Raw genomic sequence first — 24,826 nt, forward strand, 5'->3', positions numbered from 1 at the left:
AAGAGAAGGAAAGAGTAGCTAGAGGGAGATGCAGTTTTGAAGACAGCTGAGAGTATTTGTGGGCTGAGGATGATGATCAAGTAGTGAGAGGAACGTTCTCGATCAGGATAGGGAGGAATTGATAATTGATGAAGCTAGGTTTCCAGGGGATGAGAGAGTGGGCGATTTCAAAGGTAAAGGGAAGGAAGGCAGTTGGCCTTGATGTGGAGGAGGAAAACTTTATTTCTGAAACTGAAGGGAAAGAGCACAGGCTGGGTGTCTGGATGGATATATGTTTCTGTGGATAGTGGATGGGGATTGAGGAGAGAACATTCCTAAAGCCTTCCCATTTCTCCTAGAAGTTGGAGCTAAGATTGTCTGTGGGGAGGAAGGGAGTGATCCTGAGTAGGGGACCTGATGAGAGTGGTAGAGATTAGGGAAGGAGGGGTCTAAGAGCAAGTGTAAGGATTCACTGAATTTGTATTTGAAATGCAGACGTAAAAGGGAATGGAGGGTGGTTGTGAAAGACTGATTGCTAGGACCGACTGTGGTTGGACAGGCAGGGAAGGGGAAGAAGGGGCTGATGGGGATGAAATTGTGGAATCCAGGGCCTGAATGCCCCATGATAGTGGTTCTCAAACCATGCTGCACCTGAAATCACCTAGGGATCTTTAGAGACTACTGGCACCTGGCTCCTACACGAGGATTTTCTGATTTAATTGGTATGGGGTGCAACCTTTGCGTGGGAGGTTTCAAAGGTTCCCAGATGGTTCCCACCTACAGGTTACAGCAGTTTGTGCTCCAAGAGGCTGAAGAGCAGATGTGGGGAAGATCTGGAACTCTAGAAGGTATGGCCAGAGTGTGGATATTAGCATTTAAGTTTCTCAGGTAAGGACAGGACCCAGTGTGCATGGCCATGGGAGTGGCTGGCTGAGGTTGAGTGGAGTGGAAGTTGTGAAAGTCACTATGGCTTTTAGTATTTGGTGGTGCACTTTCCTGGTCTTTTCTCCTCCCACCGGATAAAGAGCCTTGTGATAAGAATGCAGTGCCATCTAACAGGCTAATTTGGGAGTAGGGATTAAGTTATGACTTAACAATAGGATTCATACATGCCTTATGAATGTGTTTTGGAAAATTATAGTTTAAAATATTGTTGATGCAAGTAAAAATCCCCAAACTAAATGATGAACCTAATAGGAACTTGCAATTTGAAAGCAAGATAACAGCATTTGAAAGCCCACACTTACGATGCACAGAATATCAAGGCATCCCTTATGTGACACTGTCCAGTGTTCATATGCAGTAAAATATTCGTACCGTTACTCTATGGTTCATAATAGTATGACATCTAATTAGAATGCTGAAAGTCTCCAGAACAGCACGCCCCAACCTTTTTGGCACCAGGGACTGGTTTCGTGGAAGACGGTTTTTCCATGGCCTGAGGTAGATGGTTTCGGGATGAAACTGGCGTTAGAGTCTCATAAGGAACGCACACTGTAAATCCCTTGCATACACAGTTCACAATAGGGTTTTCACTCCTATGAGAAGCTAATGCCGCTGCTGATATGACAGGAGGTGGAGCTCAGGTGGTAATGCTCGCTTGCCCGCCGCTCAGCTCCTGCTGTAGGACCCCGTTCCTAACAAGCCATGAACCTGTGTACCAGTACCAGTTCTTGGCCTGAAGGTTGGGGACCCCTGTTCTAGAAAATTAGTCACATGCTAATTTAAGTTGATAAATAGCAAAATATAAAAATAGCATTGTAGCATAATTAGCAAAAGTAACCTTAGTAACTCACTTTACTAAATGACCCTATGCTTAACATTGTGTCATTTGCCCTCCTACTTTGAATCCTTTTACATCCCATAAAGAAGCCCCTTGACCTCCAACAACTGCAGACCCTAAGTTGAAAATCACTGACCTATATGGATGTTGAACTTTCCTAGGACAATAGTTGGCCAGCAGGGGTGTGAGTCAGGGACAATGATTTCAAGGTTTAAACATTTTTTTCCAGTGTGAATCTTGTAAGATGATTTATATGACATGGTATTGCAGGCCCTAAAATTAACCTTGAATAGAAATATATTTGTCAGTTATCTCAGGGAGACAGTTTACTGCATTGTCCAAGTATAGGAAGTATAATTGGTACATAGTGGTTGTGACTGGAATTCTATATGATGCTGTCAGTTGAGTACAACAGGTAAAATATCCAAAGATCTTTCTGTTAATGTCTTCCACTGATCTCTCTCTTATTTTGTATTAAAATACTTATTTTTCCTAATTACATTCACACCTCGATCACAATCACACTAAGCAGCAATCAGCTCTGGTAAAAGTGATATTTTCTCAGGCAAATAGATGGGTAGAAAGGATGAGGTAGGAAAAAGAATGGGAACGGTAAAAGGGGAGCAGATTTATCAGCATAACCCAGGATTTTAGGTTTTTACAGTGTAATGTTACTTGGTTTTTAGTCTCCTTCGCTTCTATTTCAGTAAGTGTAGTACTTGCTATCTGCTTGTGCCACCCTTCACCTGGCTAACTCCTACTCATCTCATGAGCATGAGTTCTGTGACCTCTGTCCCTGCAAAGGCTACCTGAATTTTTCAAGTATAATACAGCCAGATCAGACAGGGGCAGTTGGGTCTTCCTCTCTGATCCTCTGGCACTTGGATTATATTGCTATCCTAGTACTTATTCTATTGTACTAGTATAAGTAAGCAGGTAGATGTATTTGTTTCCATCTCTATTTCTCTGTATCAGAGTTTCTCAACCTCAACACTATTGTCATTTTTGGCTTGATAATTTTTTCTTGTGGAATCCTGTGCACTGCAGTATTTTTAGCACCATCCCTAGCCTCTACCCACTAGATGCTATTAGCACCCCTTCCAAGCTGTCACTAGCAAAGTGTCTCCAGACGTTACCAAGTGTCTGTTGGGAGTGAGGGGAGAATTACCCCTGCTCAAAAGCACTGCTCTATATCAGACAAAGAGCTTCTCAGAGGACCATACCATATTGCTTCTTGTATTTCCAGTGCTCAGCACAATGTGTTCATTGAATCACTAAATAACCCAGGATTTGAGGGTTCACTAATGTGGAGTGGATTCAGTCTTTCCTTTACCACCTCCCTTCTCTCTAAAATCTCTACAGAATGAATGTTGAGAGTCCCTTGATAGCTAGAATTATTCAAAACATGGAGGAAGTGGTAGGCAGATAGAGGAGGAACCTGACTTCCTCCTGTATTGTCACCATTGACTTGCTGTGTGACCTTAGGTGACTAACTGACTTATCGCTTATCTTCAACTTGGTTTTAGTTTTAAAATTGGTATAATAGGGTTGTAATGAAGTTAAATGGGATAACAGATTTGAAAACATTCATCACAATAGTTGTTCAACATACATAGTTTAATACTCTTGATTGATTCATGCATTCATTCAGCACATATTGAGTGCATACTCTAAGCTAGGCCCCAAGCTACAACCAGCTGGAGAGGGCATCAGTTACACCCACACCCAGTGGGCCCTGGCCTTGGGGAGTTCCTACTCTGATGTGGGAGAAAAGTGCATAGTTCATTGTGTTGAGCCTTTTACTACCTAAGGTATGAACCAAGTGAGAGAGAACCCCAAAAGCCAAACTGACCTGAAGGGTTGTTGGGAAGGCTTTTCAGAAGAGAGAGGCTTGACATTAGGAGGATGGTGGGGAAGAACACCCCAGGCAAAGGGAGCAGCCTGTGCAGATGCAGGTGGGCATGGCCACTGTGTGGAGAGAATAGTGAGATGTGGTCCAAGTTGGATAGTGATGAGGGAAGAGGGTTCAAAATAGCTTAGAATCTACACGAGCATGAACATTTCTGAAATTAGGGCTTGTTCATCACAGTGACCCAAGGTCGATTAGGGCAGTTTTCTTTTCTTCTTCTTTTCATTTTCTCATTGTCAGTCTTATCCTTGTTCTTACCGAGTGGAGCCTCCCAGAATCTCACCTTGTTTCCATTCATTTACAAGTGTGTTAAGGGTTTTCGCATATCTAGAAAGGTGTGTTATACTAGGAGCTCTTTGGACTTTTGCATTTTCTTTCCTTCACTTGGTGTAAACTATGTTCACATGTATCTTTGATACATTCATTTGAGATGAAATGAGCAGGGTTTTGCTATCTGTCCCTTACCAGTGAAAGGAATACTGCTTGTGTTATCTGTTCGCTGTCTACAACACCTTATTGAGGTAGGTAGTCTTCTTTATTTGGAAGATAGAAGGATTGATGCTAGGGAAGCTGAGTCGTGTAAAGGTCTGTACAATGGAGGAACACTCCTGGTCTTGTTACTTTGGTAACTTGGCCCTTTGGGAAGAGTTGAAAATCAATCTCTTTTGTGCTGCTGTTGTGGAAGCTCTTAATATATTGATCTTCTAACCTCTTAATATATTAATACTATTTGGATATTATTATTCAGGCATTATCCAGTAAGACATGGTCTACAGAAATATCTTTGAAAGATATTTTCTTTATCAAAGGCATGACCTAAACATTTATACTTAATGGTTACAACTTACTGTAATTAAGTGATTTCTATTTTATTTATATCATATTAAATTATAACATAATATGAAACCTTAAAACCTCAGTCAAATATCTCTAGTTTATGCTTATTAACATACTTGTTAATGAAAACACATGAAAAGTCAAATAACATGAAGTCCATGACTGTATTGTCGTTCACACCTACCCATGAAGTCTTATCCTGTCTAAAATAAAATATTTAAGATGCATAATAGTATATATTGTCTAATTCCAACATAAATGGATTCTCTGATGAAACTCACTTGTATTATCCTAACTCTTAATGTTAAGTAACAGCAAAACAACAGCAGAGGGCACCAAATATCCATTTCAGTCTCCACAGTTTCTTGATATTTTCTAATTTTTATGCCTTCCTTTTCACTCTCTGCCTTTCTCCTTCTTCCTTCCTTTCTTCCTTTTTTCTAGTACTTAAAATATTTAATATTGAAACATTAATATTGTGCATTTTTTTAGTAGATGATGAGGTTTTTCCCTTAGCTATTTAAAAATTACATCAAGACATCAATTTGTTTTTATTCAGTGACCCTTTTACATTTAACATGCATCAGAATTTCAGAAGTTCTTTTAAAAGCTTTTATTCAATAAATATACTAAATCAAGAGTAAAATTATAAAATATTTAATTTATTTTTCCTGCCAAAATATTATTAGGCAATAAACCATTTTTCACATTTAGGAAATTTAAAATTATTCAGAAAATGCAATGTAATATGGCTACATAATTTTGTAAAACAGCATACTAACATTTGTCAAGTGTTTTTTGTTTTCCATTTCAAGACTCAAAGTATTAATATCTATAGAAGTGTGTGTGTGTGTGTGTGTGTGTGTGTGTGTGTGTGTGAGAGAGATTTGTAATATTTCCTAGCCTTGTTCTTAGTATCCTTAATCTCTGCTTTCAAAGGAGATTCTGATTTTTTTTTAAGTTATTAACTCTTCTGCTTTATACTTTAGCATGAAAATCAGCCTATGTCTGTACCGCTTGCTGGTATAAATAAACTCTTTTTAATTAACAATAGGAACCATTTGATATCACTATAGATTGGACTCAGTGCTCATTCAAGATAAATAGTAAATTATTTTATAAGGTGTTTTAAAATCCTCTTGAAAACTGTAATATTAAAAAATGATTCTGAAATAAGTAAGCTTTGAGTCAGGATCATTGAAGTGAATGGTGGAAGAGTACAATTATTGCCATTGTTTTACGTTTCTCTTTGTCACAGGATAAAATGAAATACACTGAAAATATCATTATAATATTGGTTTTAGGAAACAAAGCTTTCAGGTATTTCATCAGACATGATTTAACCCTAGAATATATTAAAATATTTAATAATAAACATTATAAATATATAATAATGATAAGCAAGGATTCATCAACATGTTTTCCTCTGCAGATTCTAAGTTATTGCTTTTTTGTTGCTGGAGGCTACTGTGTATGGGTGGGTGTGTGTGTGTGTGTGTGTGTATGCGTGCGTGTGTGTGTCTGTGTGTTTATGTGCCAAAAAATATCCATGCTTGAATACAGGTTAATCTCATGAATCATAGTTCTGTTGTTTTCCTTGGGTTTTCACTTGACAATTTTACCTGCTACTCTTAACCTATAATTGTCACAGGTTCACTTTCAGCAATGAGGAAGCAATCCAATATTTTTTTCCTGTGGCTTTATTTCTGTCATATTTTAAGTCAGATTCCTTGTTTAAAATCTGAAATGGTTAGATCTGTGTTTAAAGTTACAACTGACTTGGTTCTTACATTGAAAATGTCAAATATGTCTGTCTTACTAACCTTCTAAGTAAGTGTGTGTAGATGTATGTATTTTGCATTTATCGTTGAATCTTACTAGCAAATTTGAGATCTTTTCATTTGTATATACCTTATAATTTAACTTTCCTAGCTGGCTTTCTTCATAAGGACAGAGGCTTTATTTTGTCCCAAGCATCTTGCACATAAAAGGCACTCCACAAATATTTGTTAAACTGAATTTAATCTTCTTCCACGATAATGTAAAGGTGAGTTTGTGAGCACACATTTCAAATGTTCTTAATAAAGGTAGCAGCGGAAACATACTAAGCTTCCTGCTAGAGAATTTTCTGGATCCGATAGCCCGTATTTGAAATTGTTAAGAATATAAGCTCATTTGAATGAATTAGTGTGCTCTAGACATGAATATCTTATGATTAAGCCAAGAGACTTATGAGTTTGATAGATGTTTTAATTTCCCTATAGATAAGCTTAGTGTACTATATTACAATATCAGACATGTTGGTGATTAATGCTGCCATCTCCATGCATTTAGCCAGAATATCCTCCCAACGTTTCTGCATACCTATATTTTGTTGTAACAAGACTTTGTTGGATTAGTTAAATCTATTGTCAGGTATTACAAGTTATGCAGGACTTGGTGATATCAGAAATTATAGTTTATCTGTAGGACTTGGAGGTTACTCATTTTCTCTCCTTTTTAGTCTCCTCCTGTTATCTTCTCATCTGTTTTTGTTCCTGTTTTTTTTTCTTTCTTTAAACTCTTTTTCTGTGGATTGCTGTTAGCTATAGTTTTTGCTACAATGACACAATCAGTGCACTAAGAAGCTCTAATAAGAGGAATCACACGAAATTGCATCCCGATATCGTTGTCCCAGACACTAGATGACCTTTCAGGTGTCCATGCACATGGGCTGTCTGCTGGCACACCTCCCAGGAAGGGACAGAAGCATTCACAGATCTGCAGGTGCCGAAAGCGGGCATGTGGGGTTGACACCAGGTGAGAGAGCTTAAAGGGGTATCTTGAGGCTACCACTCTTCCCTCCTTTTTTCTTGAAGTCACTCATGCTGCTTCAATAATTTCTTTACCAAGCATGTTTGATTTTATATTCTTTGGTAGTAATGGTCTTTATCTTTATCCTAAAAGAATTTTGCAGATATTTCCCAGAGAGGCAGCATCTGCCAAAGCACTGTGGTGGGCTCTTCTTTTACCTAATGTTGTTATTACCTATTCCTTCATACCCAGTGTCGGGTCTGTCTACCTAATATTGATATATGACGATATTTTATCTTTTGCTGTGACATAACCAGCCATAATACCTAGTCTGGTCCCTAGGCCATAACAACAGCTTTGTTTGTGGTAGCTATCATTATTAATAATAATTTTTGTATCAATATTATTTTAGATAAGATATTATATGTAATTTTATGTAGTATTCACTCAAACTAGTGTTGGTAGGTAAAAATCAGTAAGCATAGTGTCTGACATTACTCATTCAGCATTTGAAAAAGAAAATATAAAGCACAGTGCTACGAGAAATAAAAGGGTAATGTACACATTTTTCAATCTGTCCTGTTTTCTACATGCTCAGTGCTATTGCATACTTTTATCTTCCCTCATCTGGATGGTTTCAGTTGCCTTCCATTTCACATTCATTAGTGATCTTGCTCCCTTTAGCCAACATTGCTGGTAGATAAATGTTTATACAATTAAGTTTGATCATGTTACTCCCCTCATTAAAGCCTTTAGACAACAGTTCTCAAACTTTACTGCATAAAGTAGTCTGGGGTGCTCATTAGATTCTGACGCGTTCCTAAGGATACTGGTTCAGGTCTGATATCGGGCCCACGAAGCTATATTTAACAAGCACTCCTGGTGATTCTGAGAAAAATACTGCTTTAGTGGCTCCCGAGCCTGCAGGATAAAGCCATGCCTTGCATTCTTCATCTTGGACACTTGTTTCAGCAGTATCCATCGTGTGATACTTCTGTCTTTGTCCTGTTTCACATCTGGCCATCGTTCTGCCAGGAGTGCTCTTTCATTGCTCATTACATCTTCCGTGCGGGTTTCCCGGTCACCCGAGATGGAGCTGGTACTTTCTCCATTGCGTCCCCTTCTTGTGCCTTGCCATCTCTCTTTATGGCACCATTCATCCAACATTATAATAACTTATGTACGCATCATCATCTGTTTTGAGTTCCATGACTAGAAAAACCATTTCTGACTCATCTTGGTTCCCTCAATACCCTGCGCAAACACAAGACATAATAGGTGTTAGGCAACTGGGGGAATGAATGAATTAAATACGAGAATGAGATTCGGAAAGTCTTGATTTTTTTCTGCATTTGTAACTTTATGATTGTGTAGTGTAAATTTATCACATTATTTATGTATTTTAGGATGCTTGACTGTAGTATAGAAATATTTAGAGCAGAGGTTTACCCACAGGAAGTAGTGATAGATCTGCTTGAAAAATTTGTAAGTAATTTTCAGAAGAGAAGCCACTTGAAATACTTCTTGCAGGATGAGTAGAAGTATGTATGACTTGAGTGGCAGAAGAGAGATTCCGGGGGGAGCATGATTCTGGCATAAGCATATGCAGAAATACAAATGTCTGAAACTACTTGGTCCTGGAAAGTACAAGTGGTTTGATTTGGCAGAAGTTATAGGGATTGTGGTGAGAGATGAACTTGGAAGGGTAAGCAGCAGTATATCTTGGAAGATGTTTTGTGCTTTGCAGGTAAGTCTGGATTTTATCTTTGGGTTCAACAGAATGTTGAAGTCTCTTAAGCTAGAAAGAAACGTGGTCAGATGGGAGGAAATTAAGACAGAAGAGAGAGACCAGTTAAGGGGATTTGTGGTAATTTTATGTCAGAAGAGCTGATTGGCAATTTAAAATAATTTTCCTAAAAAAATTTTAAGGCTAGTCAAGTGAAGCAGTGGGAGTGGAGAGGGAACAAAGAAATCTGTAACTGGTTGGACCAATTAGTTCTAAACACCACTACACTTGGACCAGCCAATTTTATACAATTTTCATAATAGTCTTTGTTCATTCTGCTAGGTACTGTAATCGGCTTAAGACTCTACAAGATGAGTAAGACATGATTGGTCCCTGATTTTGAAATATTCCTGTAGAGTATAGGAAAATGCAAATATCTAGAACAACAAATTATATAAATGTGGCAAAGACATACAAATATGTGATACATAGTAGACATAAAATGTTGTGGGAGTTGGATTCACTGTGGACTAACTTCCTTGGCAGAATTAGTCTCTTTCTCCCACCGCCCCCCACCAAATTTACTGGGGGACAATTGACAAATTGTCAATTGTGTATATCCTAGGTGTAGAGTGTGATGATTTGATATACATATACTTGTGGAATAATAGGGTGTTGATGGAAGAGAAGGGATTGGAGTGGAGTAAAGGAAGAGCATTTTGGGAAGGGGAATAAGTAAAAGTATTTATATGTGAGGGGCCATAGTTTTGGTACTAGGGCCTATTTGTTAAAGCTCAGAAGGTATTTGGTGTCAGACTGTAATGGACCTTGAAGATTGTGCTAAAGGAGTTCACATTTTATTCTAGAGCTTTATTTTCTAATTATTAAAATGTATATTGATTATGTGATTATATACAATCTAAGAAATATATAGCAATACAAATTAGATTGTATATGATTATATATAATCTAAGAAATATATAGCAATACAAACAAAATGTTCTATAACTCCATCACAAGATTGTAATTACTATTAATATTTTCACACATTTCTTTCCAGTCACATATATATGTATGTGTGTGTGTATATATATACACACACACTTTGGTCCAGGAAAGTACAAGTGGTTTGATTTGGCAGAAGTTATAGGGATTGTGGTGAGAGGTGAAATTGGAAGGGTAAGCAGCAGTATATCTTGGAGGATGTTTTGTGCTTTGTGTGTGTGTGTGTGTGTGTGTGTGTATATGTGTGTGTGTATGTATATACATATATATGTGTGTATATATACGTATATATGTGTGTATATATGTGTGTGTATATGTACACGTATATGTGTATATACGTATATATATACGTATATGTGTATATACGTATATATATACGTATATATATATACACATATATACACACACAAATATATATAAGCAGTCTTTCTTGCCATGCCATATATAATGTGTGTGTACGTATATATATATATATATATATATATATATATATATGTACTTAAGCATTAAATATGTGAAATTGGAACCATAACTGGTGTGTGTGTGTATGTGTGCACGTGTGTGCGTGTACATGTGGATGAGTGTATAGTTTCATCTCACTTAAAATTGGACTATGGGTATTTTTCTACATGGTTAGATGTGCCCAGAAAAGATGATTTATAAATTCTGCAATATTTATTATATGTCTATGCATAAATTATTTACTAGTTTCCTTACTGTTAGATATTTAGGTGGTTTCCAATTTAAAATATTGGATACAGTTTCACTGAACATCTTTGAACATAAATTCTTGTCTGTATTTCTGACTGTTTAAGATAGGATCCTGGAAATAAATATATTGGATCAAACAATATCAATCATAAAGGCTTATAAGGTATTTTGCCAAATTACTCTTTTAAAACTATTCAAATTCACGCCTGCAGTGTATGAGTTTGACTTTATACTGTTTTTAGCGTTTACTGTTTGCTAATAAGTTAATAAGATAAAACACTTATCTTATAGTTATTTTAACTGTTATTTCCTTGACAACCAATTTGAGCAGGTTTTCCCTATATTCACCCTTTATGTTTCTTTTACTGTCTTTGCTCTTCATAGTTTTTTTCTTTTTTTTTTCTTTTGGCAATAGTATTCTTATTGCTTTTAAGAAATGTTTGTGTCTATTACAACTCTTCATTAGTCCTATTTCTGGAACATTTTATTCCTATTTTTTAGTTGTCATTTAACATGTTTTTTATCATAGTGAACTTTTAAGTATGTTTAGAAAGCCCATTCTCATCTCAAGATCAGATAGATATTCACCTATATTTTGATTTAGTTTTTAAGAATTTTGTATTGTCTATTTTTCTTAATAATTCATGATAATGGAAATTTTTTGGTAGAGTGACATGATTAGATTTTTTGCCTCAGAAGGAAGTCTGTGGTTCTATGGAGGTCACATGTGTTGGAGTAAGAGACCAGGGACAGTGAAACCTGTCTTGAGGAGCAAAGATAGGTGGTCTGAATTTCTGTCGTGACAGCGGGATAGGAAGAAAACAGAATATTTCTAGCTGATGAATCAGGAGGCCCAGGAGGTTTAGTGAGGGGTGGAGATGAGAACGTAAAAACGTGAGGTAGGTACTGTGGGATATCCCAATACAAGCCATTGGAGATACAGGATTGAAACTCCTTTAGGAGACTGGTCTGGCTGATGATGGAAATTAGAGAGCCATCTGCATATAGGTGATGGTTCCCATGTCGGGGGAAGAGTGAGTTGTCAGGGCAGCTGCCTGAGAGGGAGAGATTGACAGAGGTAGAAGACTTAGCAGGAGGTACTCTCCAGATAAATCTTGATTACTCTCCAGGATGCTGGAGAGGTGGCTTCTTCTTATTTCTTTTAGTTCTTTCTTTGTCTCTTTATTTTTCTTTCTATCTCGGGAAAAAATAACAATGTCATATACTGCAAAGACATTAAGGAAGAGAGGGACTGAAGAATTTTCATTGGATTAGTCTACTACTTTCAGTAAATTTTGCTAAAAGGGACAGAAATTTGGCTAGAAGAGGAGAGAAATAGAAAAGGGAGCATGGTCAAAAGATAGCATTTTTTAAAGGATCTAAGTAGACTGTAATATGTTCTTTATTCAGGAAATGGAATCTTTGAATAGGGAGAGATTGAAGGTAAAATGGAAAAAGGAGGGATATGATGGTTGTAGCAACTTAAAGGATCAGGAGCCATGATAAACAGATTATTCCATCAGGTGGAACAGTAGTTTATTTTCAGAGACAGGATTTGCTCATAAATTATTGAAACACATTTTAATCATTACTGTGAGTAAAGAGACTCCCTGCTTCAATAATAAACTATTATTTTCTTGGTTGTTAAACTAATTGGCAATTTTGTGATTGTTTCAGCATAAAGTTCTTCTGATTGTGTAAGCTGATATCTTTTACATGCTGCTGATTGGCAAAGTTAGTATGTTACTTTTCATGATATAGGTTCCTAGAAGGACAGCTTAATAAGCATGTTAATTCATCTGATTATTTATTGTTTATTAATGAATGTATGAAATTAAGCACTTTTAATTATAACTATCTTTTAAAAATATTTATTACAGGGAAATTTACCTAAATATTCTCATAACTCCCTGATGGTTCAAGCAATAAAGACAAACCTAACAGACCCGGACATACATGTGCTATTCTTTGATGTGGAAGCGTTGATTATTCAACTCCTGACTGAAGAAGCCTCTAGGCCGAATACTGCTCTTATTTCCCCAGAGAATTTGCAAAAAGCATCTGGCAGTTCAGACAAAGGGGGCTCTTTTTTAACTGGAAAACGAGCAGCAGTTCTCTTCCAACAAGTGAAAGAAACGATCAAAGAGAACATCAAGGAACACCTCCTTGATGATGAAGAGGAGGATGAGGAGATAATGAGGCAGAGAAGGGAAGAAAGTGATCCTGAATATCGGTCCAGCAAATCAAAGCCATTGACCCTATTAGAATATAATTTAACTATGGACACTGCAAAGCTGTTTATGTCCTGCCTTCACGCCTGGGGTTTGAATGAAGTACTGGATGAAGTTTGCCTGGATCGCCTTGGAATGCTGAAACCCCACTGCACAGTATCGTTTGGCCTCTTGTCAAGAGGAGGCCATATGTCACTGATGCTGCCGGGTTATAATCAGCCTGCTTGTAAACTGTCACACGGGAAAACAGAAGTAGGAAGGAAGCTGCCAGCGTCTGAGGGAGTAGGAAAGGGAACTTACGGAGTGTCCCGTGCCGTCACCACACAGCATCTCCTGTCTATCATTTCTTTGGCAAATACTTTAATGAGTATGACCAATGCAACTTTTATTGGTGATCATATGAAGAAGGGTCCTACCAGGTGTGACCATGATAGTTTGATTTTATTCTTAAGTTTCAAAAAAAGAAACCTGTTTTATTTTTTCATTGTTGATTACTCTTTTTTGGCTCTACACAATTTTATTATTTTAGTGTCATCTCCGTTGTTTCCCTTTTACATTTTAAAACACCAGTTTCAAAATGCCCGATTAAAACATAATAAAATTAAACAATTTTATGTATACATTGGCATACTTAGATATTTTTTAAAAATTTGGAATGAGGGAGTTGGTCATATAGACTAGCTCTTGTAAATATAATTATAAAATAGTATATGTACTTGAAGTTTGCCCTAATATTCAATTCAAAATATATATTTGAGGCTGGGCATGGTAGCTGACACTTGTAATCCCAGCACTTTGGGAGGCTGAGGCAGGAGGATCACTTGAAGCCAGGAGTTTGAGACCAGCCTGAGCAGCATAGACCCTGCCTCTGCAAAAATAAAAGTAATTAGCTGGGCATGGTGGTTACATGCATGTAGTCCCACCTACTTGGGGGGCTGAGGTGGGAGGGTCGCTTGAGCCTGGAAGTTCGTGGCTGCAGTGAGCCACGATTGTGCCACTGTACTCCAGCCTAAGCAACAGAGTAAGACTCTGTCTCAAAAAAAAAAAAAATGTATATTTCATTAAATGCTTCTTCTCATTGTAACTTATATGTAATGATTGACGTGTTCAGAGATTTGGCTTCAGAATTTTCTGAGAAGTATAGTCAGAATTTTTCAATAGAGAAAGAAAAAACTTTAAAATGCAGGAGAATACTATTTTAATATTTCCAGAATACTTAGCCTCAATTTGTCTTTTTATGGAGACAACTTTTTATTATACTCTATTGAGCATTTACCATGTGAAGAATTAAAAACAATTCTAACAAATACTTATATAGCACTTACTTTGTGTCAGTCTCTGTTGTAAGTACTTTACAAAAACTAATTTGTTAGTTCCCTTAACCCTATGAGGTATGTACTTTTATTATCCCTTTTATTACAGAGAACAAAACTGAGACACACAGAGATGATGTAACATGCCCAAGGTAACATAGCTAGTAAGTGGTAGTGTCAGAATTCACAACTGAGACAGTCTGCCTCTATAGTCCAAGATTTCTTAATGCCTGAAGACTGTTTTCAGGTTTTTGGGTTGAATGTTTTTAATCTATCTTTCTATGAATTCACCTGGATTAATGCTGTGGAATAGACTGAAATCTCAGCATCTGAATATTGAAGAACAAAGGGTTAAGTATGATGTTAGAAAATATTTCTTAAACTAATATAAAGCACAAATTGTACATGTCAGATTTTTACTTGCTAATCATTTACTCATTTGAAATGGAAAACGTTAATAGGTCCAAACCAAAAAAAATCTTTCTGGAATGGTAAATTGAAAATGTTCTATATATGTTTCTTTTGTGATTCGTTTAGAAGTAGAAAATTTTTTATTTTAAATAGTTCTGGAAATATGACAGTGTCAAAATATATCTTGTATTTTTTTCTTCTTTTTTAAGGCCACCTAGACCAAGCACCCCAGACCTTTCTAAGGCAAGGGGTTCCCCTCCAACTTCCAGTAATATTGTGCAAGGACAGATTAAACAAGGTAAAATTAAATCTTATTAAGTAATTGACATGACATTTCAGCTCTAGAAACTGAGGAGGCATAGCTAATGTATAATCATAATATTTGTTTGTCTTGGATTGTTAAAAGAGAGAAAAGTTGTTATATTCCAGATGTAAATATGGATAGTTAAGATGTCAGTTAAGGATAAATCAGATTTATTTAGAAAGTGATAAATGAACATATTTCAGATAATTTTATTATACTGTCTTTGGCCTAATTTTTATGCATTAGGGGCACCTTAACTTGACAACAGTAGTGTTTTAATTGTGTGTTTCTTGAGTTTAAAAGTTATACCTATTTTAAACTACATTTAGAAATGCTTAAGTTCATAGTTCCATACTACAACTAATCTCCTGCCATTTTCCCATAGTTCATGTGTTGTGATTCATAAGTGGAAATCCTTGTTAAGCTATTCTTTTTATCTTTTCTTTTTATTTGAGTCATTATATACCTTAACTTTCACCTATAGCTTTGTTTTTCATTAGGAGATGGAAGAGAAGAAAGGTTGAGTTTCTCTTCCTCTACTAATAATTTCTACATATTCCTGAGTATAATTAATTAATATACTTAGATGTATCTGCATATATCTTTTATATTCCTATTAAGACTGACAAATGAGCTAATCAAGAGAGTTGGGGAGTTATGTCTACTTAGAGAACTTTCCTTTAGACAAAGGGTTAATACTGACTCTTCACAGAATGTGATAGAGAAAAGTAAAGAAGTAAGCAACAGATGGGTTGATGCAGGTTCTGCTTATAAATTGTGGCATACTGGCATTTTTCTCCCTACTTTTTTTAAGTTTGAAAGAGTCAAACAGTAGTTTTACAAGGTTTGTTAAACAGTAGACCCCCAACTTTATATCTGTAGTTTTCTTCTTCCACAAGACAAGTACTTTTATCTCTCTTAGCTGATTATTTGAGACTTGCTTTAACATCCTTAAATGGTGTGCTTGATTTTCAGCGTTAGGCACTGTCAGATGGTTTTCATGGTGGAAGATAAACTCCCACACTTTCTATGCCATTTCTATCCATCATTTCCAAACCCACACGGTCACCCTTCTCATTTCTCTGACCTCTAATTAAAGTTATAAGATCATTATGTAATAGTGTATATTAAGCTATATAAAAGTTTTATAATAGTTTTGGTTAGATAACTTTTTTATGCTTGCATGTGTGAAATATAATATACACACAGAAACATGCACAAAACAGAAACGTACAGTGATTTTTAGAAGCAGAACACCCTTGTAACTATGTCCTTGGCAAGGATTAGAGTATTGCCAGCACTTCAGAAGCATCCTGCTTGTTCCTTCCCAATCATCATACCTTCCTCTCCTAGAGGTAATCACTATCTTGACTTTTGTGAAGCCACTTCTTTTCTTTATTTTACAGTTGTACCACCTAAGTTTAAATTTCTAAACTCTATTGTTTAATTTTGCCTATCTTTTAAGTTTTATATAAATTTAGTCAATTAAACAGTATATATTTTGTGCTTGTGTTTTGTGACATTTATCAGTGTTGTTGCATTTGACCATAGTTTGTTCATTTTCATTGCTGTGTAGTATTCTGTTGAATGAATAGATCACAGTTTATTCTCTTTTTTTGGTCATTAGACATTTGGATTGTGTCCAGCATTTGGTGTTTATAAATGATTCTGCTATGAGCATCCTTGTATTTTAAACTCAGTGTATATTATAAGCATTTCTGTTTTGTATATAACTAAAAGTGGAAATTTCTGAATATCTTCAGCTTTAGTAGGTAATGTTAAAGTGTTTTCCTAAGTGTGAGACTGATATACATTCATCACAATGGCTAAAGTGAAAAAGAGAAAATATTAAGTGTTGACTAGGATATGGAGCAATGAGAACTCTTATATACAACTGATGAGATACCCTAGCCAACACCTAATATTTTCCTTCTTTTTCACTTTAGCCATTTTGATGTGTGTATAATAGTGTCTCATATGTTTAATTTGCATTCCTTTACTACTGTTTAATTTAAACACATTTTATATGTTGAATACTCATTTCTATATCTTCTTTTGTGAAGTAAATGTTCAACTCTTACATATTTTTCTATTAGGAGACCCAGGCTGGGGTGCAGTGGCACAATCACAGCTCACTGCAGCCTCCACCTGCCAGGCTCAAGCAATCCTCCCACCTCTGCCTCCCGAGCAAGTGGGACTATAGGTACACACCACCATCCTGACTAATTTTTTCTATTTTTAGTAGAGATGGGGTTTTGCCATTCTGCCCAGGCTGGTCTTGAACTCCTGAGCTCAGGCAGTTCACCCACTTTGGCCTCCCAAAGTGCTGGAATTACAGGCATCAGCCATTACATCTGGCCAATAAAATTTCTTTATAGATGATAGTATGTTTCTGGGCTGTTTGATTCCATTGATTGGTTTGTCTAGCCTTGTGTCTTAATTACTGTTGCTCTGTAATGAGACTTGATATTCAGTAGATGAAATCTTACCACCTTATTTTTTTTAAAGTGTGTCTTGGCTTCTTTTGTCCCTTTGAATTTCAATATAAATTTTAGAATCAGTTTCTCAATTGCCTCAAAAACCTGTGATTTTAATTGCAGTTATATTGAATTTAGATAAGTTTGGAGATAATATCTTTATGGGATTCACTCATTATACATCAACTTGATATGTCTCTGCATTTATTTAGGTGTTCTTTATCATAACTCATATGGTTTTATGTGTAGAGGTTTTATATATATTTTAGATATATAACATATATCTAAATATTGGATTTGGATATTGGATTTAAAAAATTTTCTTAACTGGTAATGTTTAACTATTTTTCATTTCTGTGCCCCACTATAGAAATGCAGTTGATTTTTGTATACTAATATTGTATCAAGCAATCTTGCTGAATTCACCTATTAATTAAAATAATTTATCTGGGGATTCCTTTGAATGTCAGGGTAATCATATGAGATAAGCTTTTCCCAGTTTCAAAGGGAAAACTTTTAAACCTTTCATAATTATGATATTTGTAGATGTCATGTCCTGTTTAAGATAGGATCCTATATGCTTTTGTAGATGTTAAGAAACTAGCTACCTTTTATTCCTTCTTTGCTAATGTTTATCATCAGTGTATTTGGATTTTATCATACCTTTTCTATATTGATTGAGATGATTGTATAACTTTTAATTTTCTTCTATTAATGTGGCAAATTTAGAACATAAACCCAATCTTGCATCCTAGAATAAAACCAATTTTGTTGTGATGTATTATTTTCTTATAAATTATTGTATTTAATTTTTTATTTAGGAAAACTTTTTTTTTCTGATGTCCTTAGAAGCTTTCAGATTATTCAGGTTACAAAAACTGAGTTGTGGAATGTTTTCTTTTTTTTTCTATTTTCATGAAGAGTTTGTATAAGATTGGCAACATTTCTTTCATAAATTCAAACTCTAGATTTAAATTTGCTGGATTTAGATCTAGAGTTTTCTTTGTAGGCAGTTTTTAATTTTGGGTTCGACTTATCTCATTGTTTGACTTTTCAGATTTTGTTTCTTTGGTGTCAGTTTTGTTAAGTAGTACATATTTAGGAGTTTCTCTGATTCTAAATTTTCAAATATATTGACATTTGAGATTATAATATTGTCTTTTAATCTCTCTGGCATCTGTAATATGTCCTTGTTTTTATTCCTGATTTTAATAATTTATGTCTTCTCTCTTTTTGCTTCATCAGTCTTACCAGGGGTTTATCAATCTTATTAGTCATTTTAATGACCTCAATTTGACTTTATCCTTTCTAGTGCATATTTTTCCCCACTTCCTTAAATTCTGCTATTTACATCCTCCTCCATTTTTTGGATTCAGTGTGCTGTTTTTTTCGTTTTGTTTTGTTTTTTGTTTGCCATCCATATGTCCATTTTGGCGAAATGCCTATTTATATCTTTTGTCCAATTTTTCTTACCTTAGTAAGAATTTTTTTTTAACCTTGGGTTGCCTAAGAATAATTTTTTTTTTTTTTTTGAAATGGAGTCTAGCTCTGTCGCCCAGGCTGGAGTTCAGCGGCGCGATCTCAGCTCACTGCAAGCTCCGCCTCCTGGGTTCATGCTATTCTCCTGCCTCAGCCTCCTGAGTAGCTGGGACTATAGGCGCCCGCACCACGCCCGGCTAATTTTTTGTATTTTTAGTAGAGACAGGGTTTCACCGTGTTAGCCAGGATGGTCTTGAGCTCCTGACTTCGTGATCCTCCCACAGTGCTGGGGTTACATGTGTGAGCCACCACGCCCGACCTTCTTTGATGTTCTTTATCAGGTTGAAAAAGTTCCATTCTATTCTTAGTTTGTCGAGATTTTAAAAATTATGAATAGATGTTAGATATTATTCAGATGTTTTTTCTGCATCTATTGAAATGGTTATTTGATTTTTGTCTTTTATTTTCTTAATAAGACAAAGTATATTGACTTTTAAGTTTTGAAACAACCTTGCAATATAGACCACATTTTGAATTACCAATTTTATAGTTTGTTAGGTACAATTTGCTAAAATTTTGTTAAGGGTGTTCATGTGTAAGTTCATGAGGAAGTTTGGTCTTTAGTTTTCATTTCTATTAATGCCTTTGTCCAGTTTTGCTGATAGGATAATGCTGGCCTCACAGAATGAATTAGGAAGTAGCCCCTTTCCCTGTATTTTCTGGACGGGTGAGTGTAGGTTGATAATTCTTCCATATTTGGTTGATCTAATTCACTAGTGAAAGCCCAGGGGTTTTCTTTATGGGAAGGTTTTTAACTACGGATTTAAAAGTATTATAGATATAGAGCTATTCTGCTTGTTTTCAAAAATGTCTACTTGGGTGAACTTTGATAATTGTGTCAAATTTATCAGCAAAAAGTTGTGTGTAATCTTTTATTTTGCTTTTACTATCATATTTGTAGGATTTGAAATTATATTCACTCATTTCTGTTATTCATAATTTATGTTTTTCCCTTTTTCTTGATCAGTCTGTCTTGTAGTTTAGCAATTTTATGGATCTTTTCAAAGAACCAGCCTTCTATTCATTGATATCTATTATTTTTCTATTTCACTGATTTTTGATTTGATTATTATTTATTTTTTCTATTTTAAATGTGCTCTTATATTTTTAATTTCTTAAGGTAAAAGCTGAGATCATTGATTTAAAACCTTTCTCCTTTTCTAATATAGGCATTCAATGCTACAAATTTTCCCCTAAGTATTATTTTAGTGGCATTACACACACTTTGCCATATTGTACTTTTAATTTTCCTTTTGATTTTTTTCTTTTACCCATGGATAATTTAGTAATCAGTTAATGTAATTTCCAAACACTTGTGGATTTTCCTAGGATCTGTCTGTTACTGGTTTTCATTTTATGGTCAGATACTATGTTTTGTGTGGTTTGAATCCTTTGGCATTTGTTTCAATTGATTGTGTTTATATATGGGCCAATAAAATTGCATACATTTATAGTGTACAACACGATGTTTTGATACATGTGTACATTGTGGAATGGCTAAATCAAGCTAATTAACATATCTGTGACCTCATATATGTATCATTTTATGTGTGTTGAGAACATTTAAAATTACTCCGTCAGCAATTTTTAAGTATATAATACATTGTTACTAACTATAGTCTCCATGTTATACAATATGAATCCTTTTGAATTTATTGAGACTTGCTTTATGGCCCCAAATATGGTCTGTCTTGGTAAATATACTGTGTGTACTTCAGAAGAATGTGTATTCTGCTGTTTTTGGGTGGAATATTTTATAACTGTCAGGTCAAGTTGCTCGTGTTCAAGTTTAGCATATACTTGCTGATTTTTCTGCCTGCTTGCCTTTACCAATTAAATAAGAGTATTGAATCTGCAGCTATAATTATGGGTTTGTTTATTCCTTCTTGCATTTCTATCCCAGTTTTTGCTTCATGTATTTTGAAGCTCTCTTATTAGGTGCATAAACCTTTGGAATTTTTATTTCTTCTTGATTATCTGACCCTTGTCATTATGAAATGACCTTCCTTATCCTTGGTAATGTCCTTTGCTTTGAAATTTGCTTTGTTTATAATAATACAGTAGTTTCAGCATTTTTGGCTACTGTTATCATAGTATAATCTTTTCTCATCCTTTTACTTTTTACCTATTTGGCTCTTTATATTTAAGATGTGTTTCTTGTGGGCAGCATATAGTGGGTCTTATTTTTTAATCCAATCTAACCTGCTTTTTACTTGAGATGCATAAGCCGTTTACATTTAATGTGATTGTTGATATGGGTAGGTTTCAGTCTGTTATCCTACTACCTTATTTTTCTCTTCGTTGCATTTATTTTTTGTTCTTTTTCTTTTTCTGCTGTCTTTTAGACTAAAAAGATTTTTTTTATGATTCCATTTTATCTCCTTTATGGCTTTATAAGCTAATTTTTAATTTTATTATTTTAGTAGTTTTTTCAGAGTCTGTAGTCTATGTCTTTCAGTTATCACAGTGTACGTTCAAGTGGTATTATACTATTTAACATTTAATATAAATGTTAAACCTTATAATATTATATTAGCATTTCTCATCTCCTGGTCTTTATGCTACTGTTGTCCTGCATTTTACTTTTATATATGTTATAAACCTCACAAATTATTCTTGTGATTTGTGTTTAACAGTAATTATATTTTAAAGAGACTGAAATAAGAAAAAATACGTATTTACCCACGTAGTTACCTTTTTTGGTATTCTACATTCCTTTGTGTAGATCAAGATTTCTATCCGGTAAAATTCTTCTAACAAAAGGATTTACTTTAAGCTTTCTTTTTATGTATGTATGTATGTATGTATCTATCTATCTAGTTATTTATTTATTTATTTAACTTTAAGTTCTGGGATCCATGTGCTGAACGTGCAGGTTTGCTACATGGATACACATGTGCCATGTTGTTTTGCTGTACCTATCAAGCTGTCATCTAGGTTTTAAGCCCTGCATGCTAATCTTTCTTTTAGTGAGGATCTGCTCTTCAAGTTTTTGTACATTTGAAAACATCTTTGTTTGTCTTTGTTTTTGAAAGCTTTTTTTTTTTTCTGGTATAGAATTCCAGGTTGACTTTTTATATCTTTTAATGCTTTGAAGATGATATTCTGTTGTCTTCTTGTTTGCATTAGTTCTAACAAGATCTGATAGCATTCTTATCTTTGTTCCTCTGAGTGTAACATTACTTTATTAATCTTGTTGCTTTTAAGATTTTCTGTTTATCACTGGTTTTGAGCAGTTTGATTGTGTGGTTCTTCAGTGTAGTGTTCTTCATGTTTCTTGTGGTTGGGGTTCATTGAGTTTATTAATTTTGAAAAATTTTCAATAATTATTTCTTCAAATATTCATTCTGCCCTTTCCTCCCTCCTCTCTCTAAGGGACTGAAATTACATGTACGTTAGGCTGATTGAAGTTGTTTCACCTATCACGATGCTCTTTTATTTCGGGATTATTTTTCCTCTCTGTGTTTTGATTGAGATAGTTTCTATTGCAACGTCTTCAAGTTTATTAGTCTTTTCTCAGCAATGTGTAATATGCCATTGGTCCCATCCAGTGCACTTTAAAAATTTATTTTTATTTTTTTTTATAGAGACAGTGTCTCGCTATGTTGCCTAGGTTGGTCTTGAACCCCCAGGCTGCAGCAATTTTCCCTGTTTGGCCCCCACAAAGTGCTGGGATTGCAGGCATGAGTGACCATGCCCAGCTGTCATCCAATTCACTTTTAATCTCAGACATTGTTATATGTATCCCCAGAATTTTTATTTGGGTCTTAAAATTTCTTTTCCTTGTCTCTACCTAACTGCTTTGAATACATGGATTGCAGTTATAATAAATGTTTTAACACCCTTCACTGATAATTTTGATAGCTCTGTCAGTTCTGGGTTGGTTTAAATTAATTATTCTCCTCCTTGTGGACTGTGCTTTCCTGCCTCTTTGCGTGTTTGATAATCTTAGAATAGATGGGAGATGTTTGAATTTTGCCTGTTTGGGTGCTGGACACTTTTGTGTTCTTAAAAATCTTGAGCTTTGTTGTGGGATGCAGTTATGTCATGTGGAAACAGTTTCTTTTTTTTCCTGGTCTTGCTTTTATGACTTGTTAGGTGGATTTGGAGCAGTGCTCTAAGATGAATTACTCCCTATTACCAAGGCCAAACCTTCCAGAATATCCAATGCCCTGTGAATTATGAGGTTTTCCATTTAGGCTGTTGGGAGCAGGCACTGTTTCTGGTCCTTTAGATGTTTTCCCCCCAGCTCGAGTAGTTTCTTTACAGACATGTACTGATTGGTATTCTGCTGTATACTTGAGGGAGATCCTCTGAAGAACTTTGATCGTCGCAGCTCCCTTCTCTCTGTCCATTGAATTCTAGCTGCCCTGGTTTCCTGAGACTCTCAGCTTTGTCTTCTGAACTCAGGGAAACTGCTGGGCTGCTTACTTTGTTCTCCATGTAGCTTCACCTAGGAACTCTCTTAAGGCAATAAGCTGGGGGTAATCATAGGATCACAGGGCTCACGTTGCTTGTCTCCCATCTCTCAGTCCTTCATTGCATGATGCCCAGTGGCTTGAAAACCATTGTTTATACATTTTGTCTTTTTGTTTGTTTTTTTTTGGTTGTTTTGGGCCTGACTGCAAATCTGTTTCTTGTTACTCCATCTTGGCCAGAAGTGGAAGTTCCTTTCCCTTTATTTAAAAATGTTCCAAATATCTATTATTTTATAAAGTAAATATTATTTGTATATATGGAGTTGTGATATTTTTAGAGTGTTATTACTGGTAGAAATGGAAACAGGCTCATATTGGCAAGGGACTTGTTTAATGTATTCTTAGTAATGGTAGTATAATTAGGACACAACCAGCGCTTTTTAACTCTAGATCCCGTGCTTTTTCTGCAATAGTATATGTTTTATTTTTCCAAATTCATTGACAGTATTTTCCAGGATATACTCAATGAATCAATGGCGGGACGATTCAATATTTACTTCTGTTAGAGATATTATTTGTTATCCTCCTCATCATCTTCATTATGATTCTTAGCAGTTGGTGATTCTTCTTGAATTACATTTTTCCTTCTCTGTAATCATAATAGATGGAAACATTCTCATGTAATTTGTGACATTGTCATGATGCATTATGTAATTCACCACCATGATGGTGTTAGATTTGCTCACCTGGTCAAGTCTGAAGATTTTAAAGTTCAAATACTTTAATATTGCTTCTCTCAGAAAAGCATTGAGTTTTGAGAGCAGTGAAGGCGGCTTTGAAAATTGGGTCTTTTTTTAAAAAAGCATTTATTTAAGGCAATAGACTTAGGAATTTTCATTTGGAAAGCATATATACTTTTCTTCTAAAGTAAATGAAGGCCAGCGGTTCCTGCTGAGAGAGAGCTACATAGTAAAATACTTTAGAATACCATCATGAAGCTCACTTTCTATTTTAATATTGAAATAAATATATAGTGTTAATTGTTTTCTCAAAAATATTAAGTTATTTTTGTCTCCTAACAACGCTTGTTAGGGAGGTTAGAGAGATTGGTCTGACGTGTACTCTCTTGAGTAGTATGTGTCTAGTCGATAACATGGACATAAATAACCAATTTAGGGTTGGAAGTGGTAAGAGATACAAAGGACTCTGAGTTCTCTAAGATTTCAGCAGTTAGAGCATTATTTTTTCATCTTTCTACTTTGGCTTTTCTTAGCTTGGTTTGCTTCTAAACATTTTCCTCTTATGTTTTTTATTTCCTGACTTCCTCTACTGTGCACATTGACTTACAATGTCTTTTTAAGTTGTATTGCAAACATGAATATGCGTCTTT

The 24,826-nt window shown here is 35.2% G+C and overlaps 1 protein-coding gene across 4 annotated transcripts in view; it reads left to right on the forward strand.

Annotated features, from left to right (window-relative positions):
- Positions 1–24,826, forward strand: part of WDR7 (WD repeat domain 7) — a 377,480-nt gene that overhangs the window by 91,867 nt on the left and 260,787 nt on the right. For all 4 annotated transcript variants that reach the window (XM_004059459.5, XM_055368194.2, XM_019014016.3 and 1 more), the window contains exons 15-16: positions 12,624–13,393; positions 14,908–14,996. In XM_004059459.5, coding sequence (XP_004059507.1) covers positions 12,624–13,393; positions 14,908–14,996 — 859 coding nt within the window. The remainder of the gene's footprint in view (positions 1–12,623; positions 13,394–14,907; positions 14,997–24,826) is intronic.

This window comes from Gorilla gorilla, chromosome 17 (genome assembly GCF_029281585.2).
Source record: "Gorilla gorilla gorilla isolate KB3781 chromosome 17, NHGRI_mGorGor1-v2.1_pri, whole genome shotgun sequence".
NCBI lineage: Eukaryota > Metazoa > Chordata > Mammalia > Primates > Hominidae > Gorilla > Gorilla gorilla.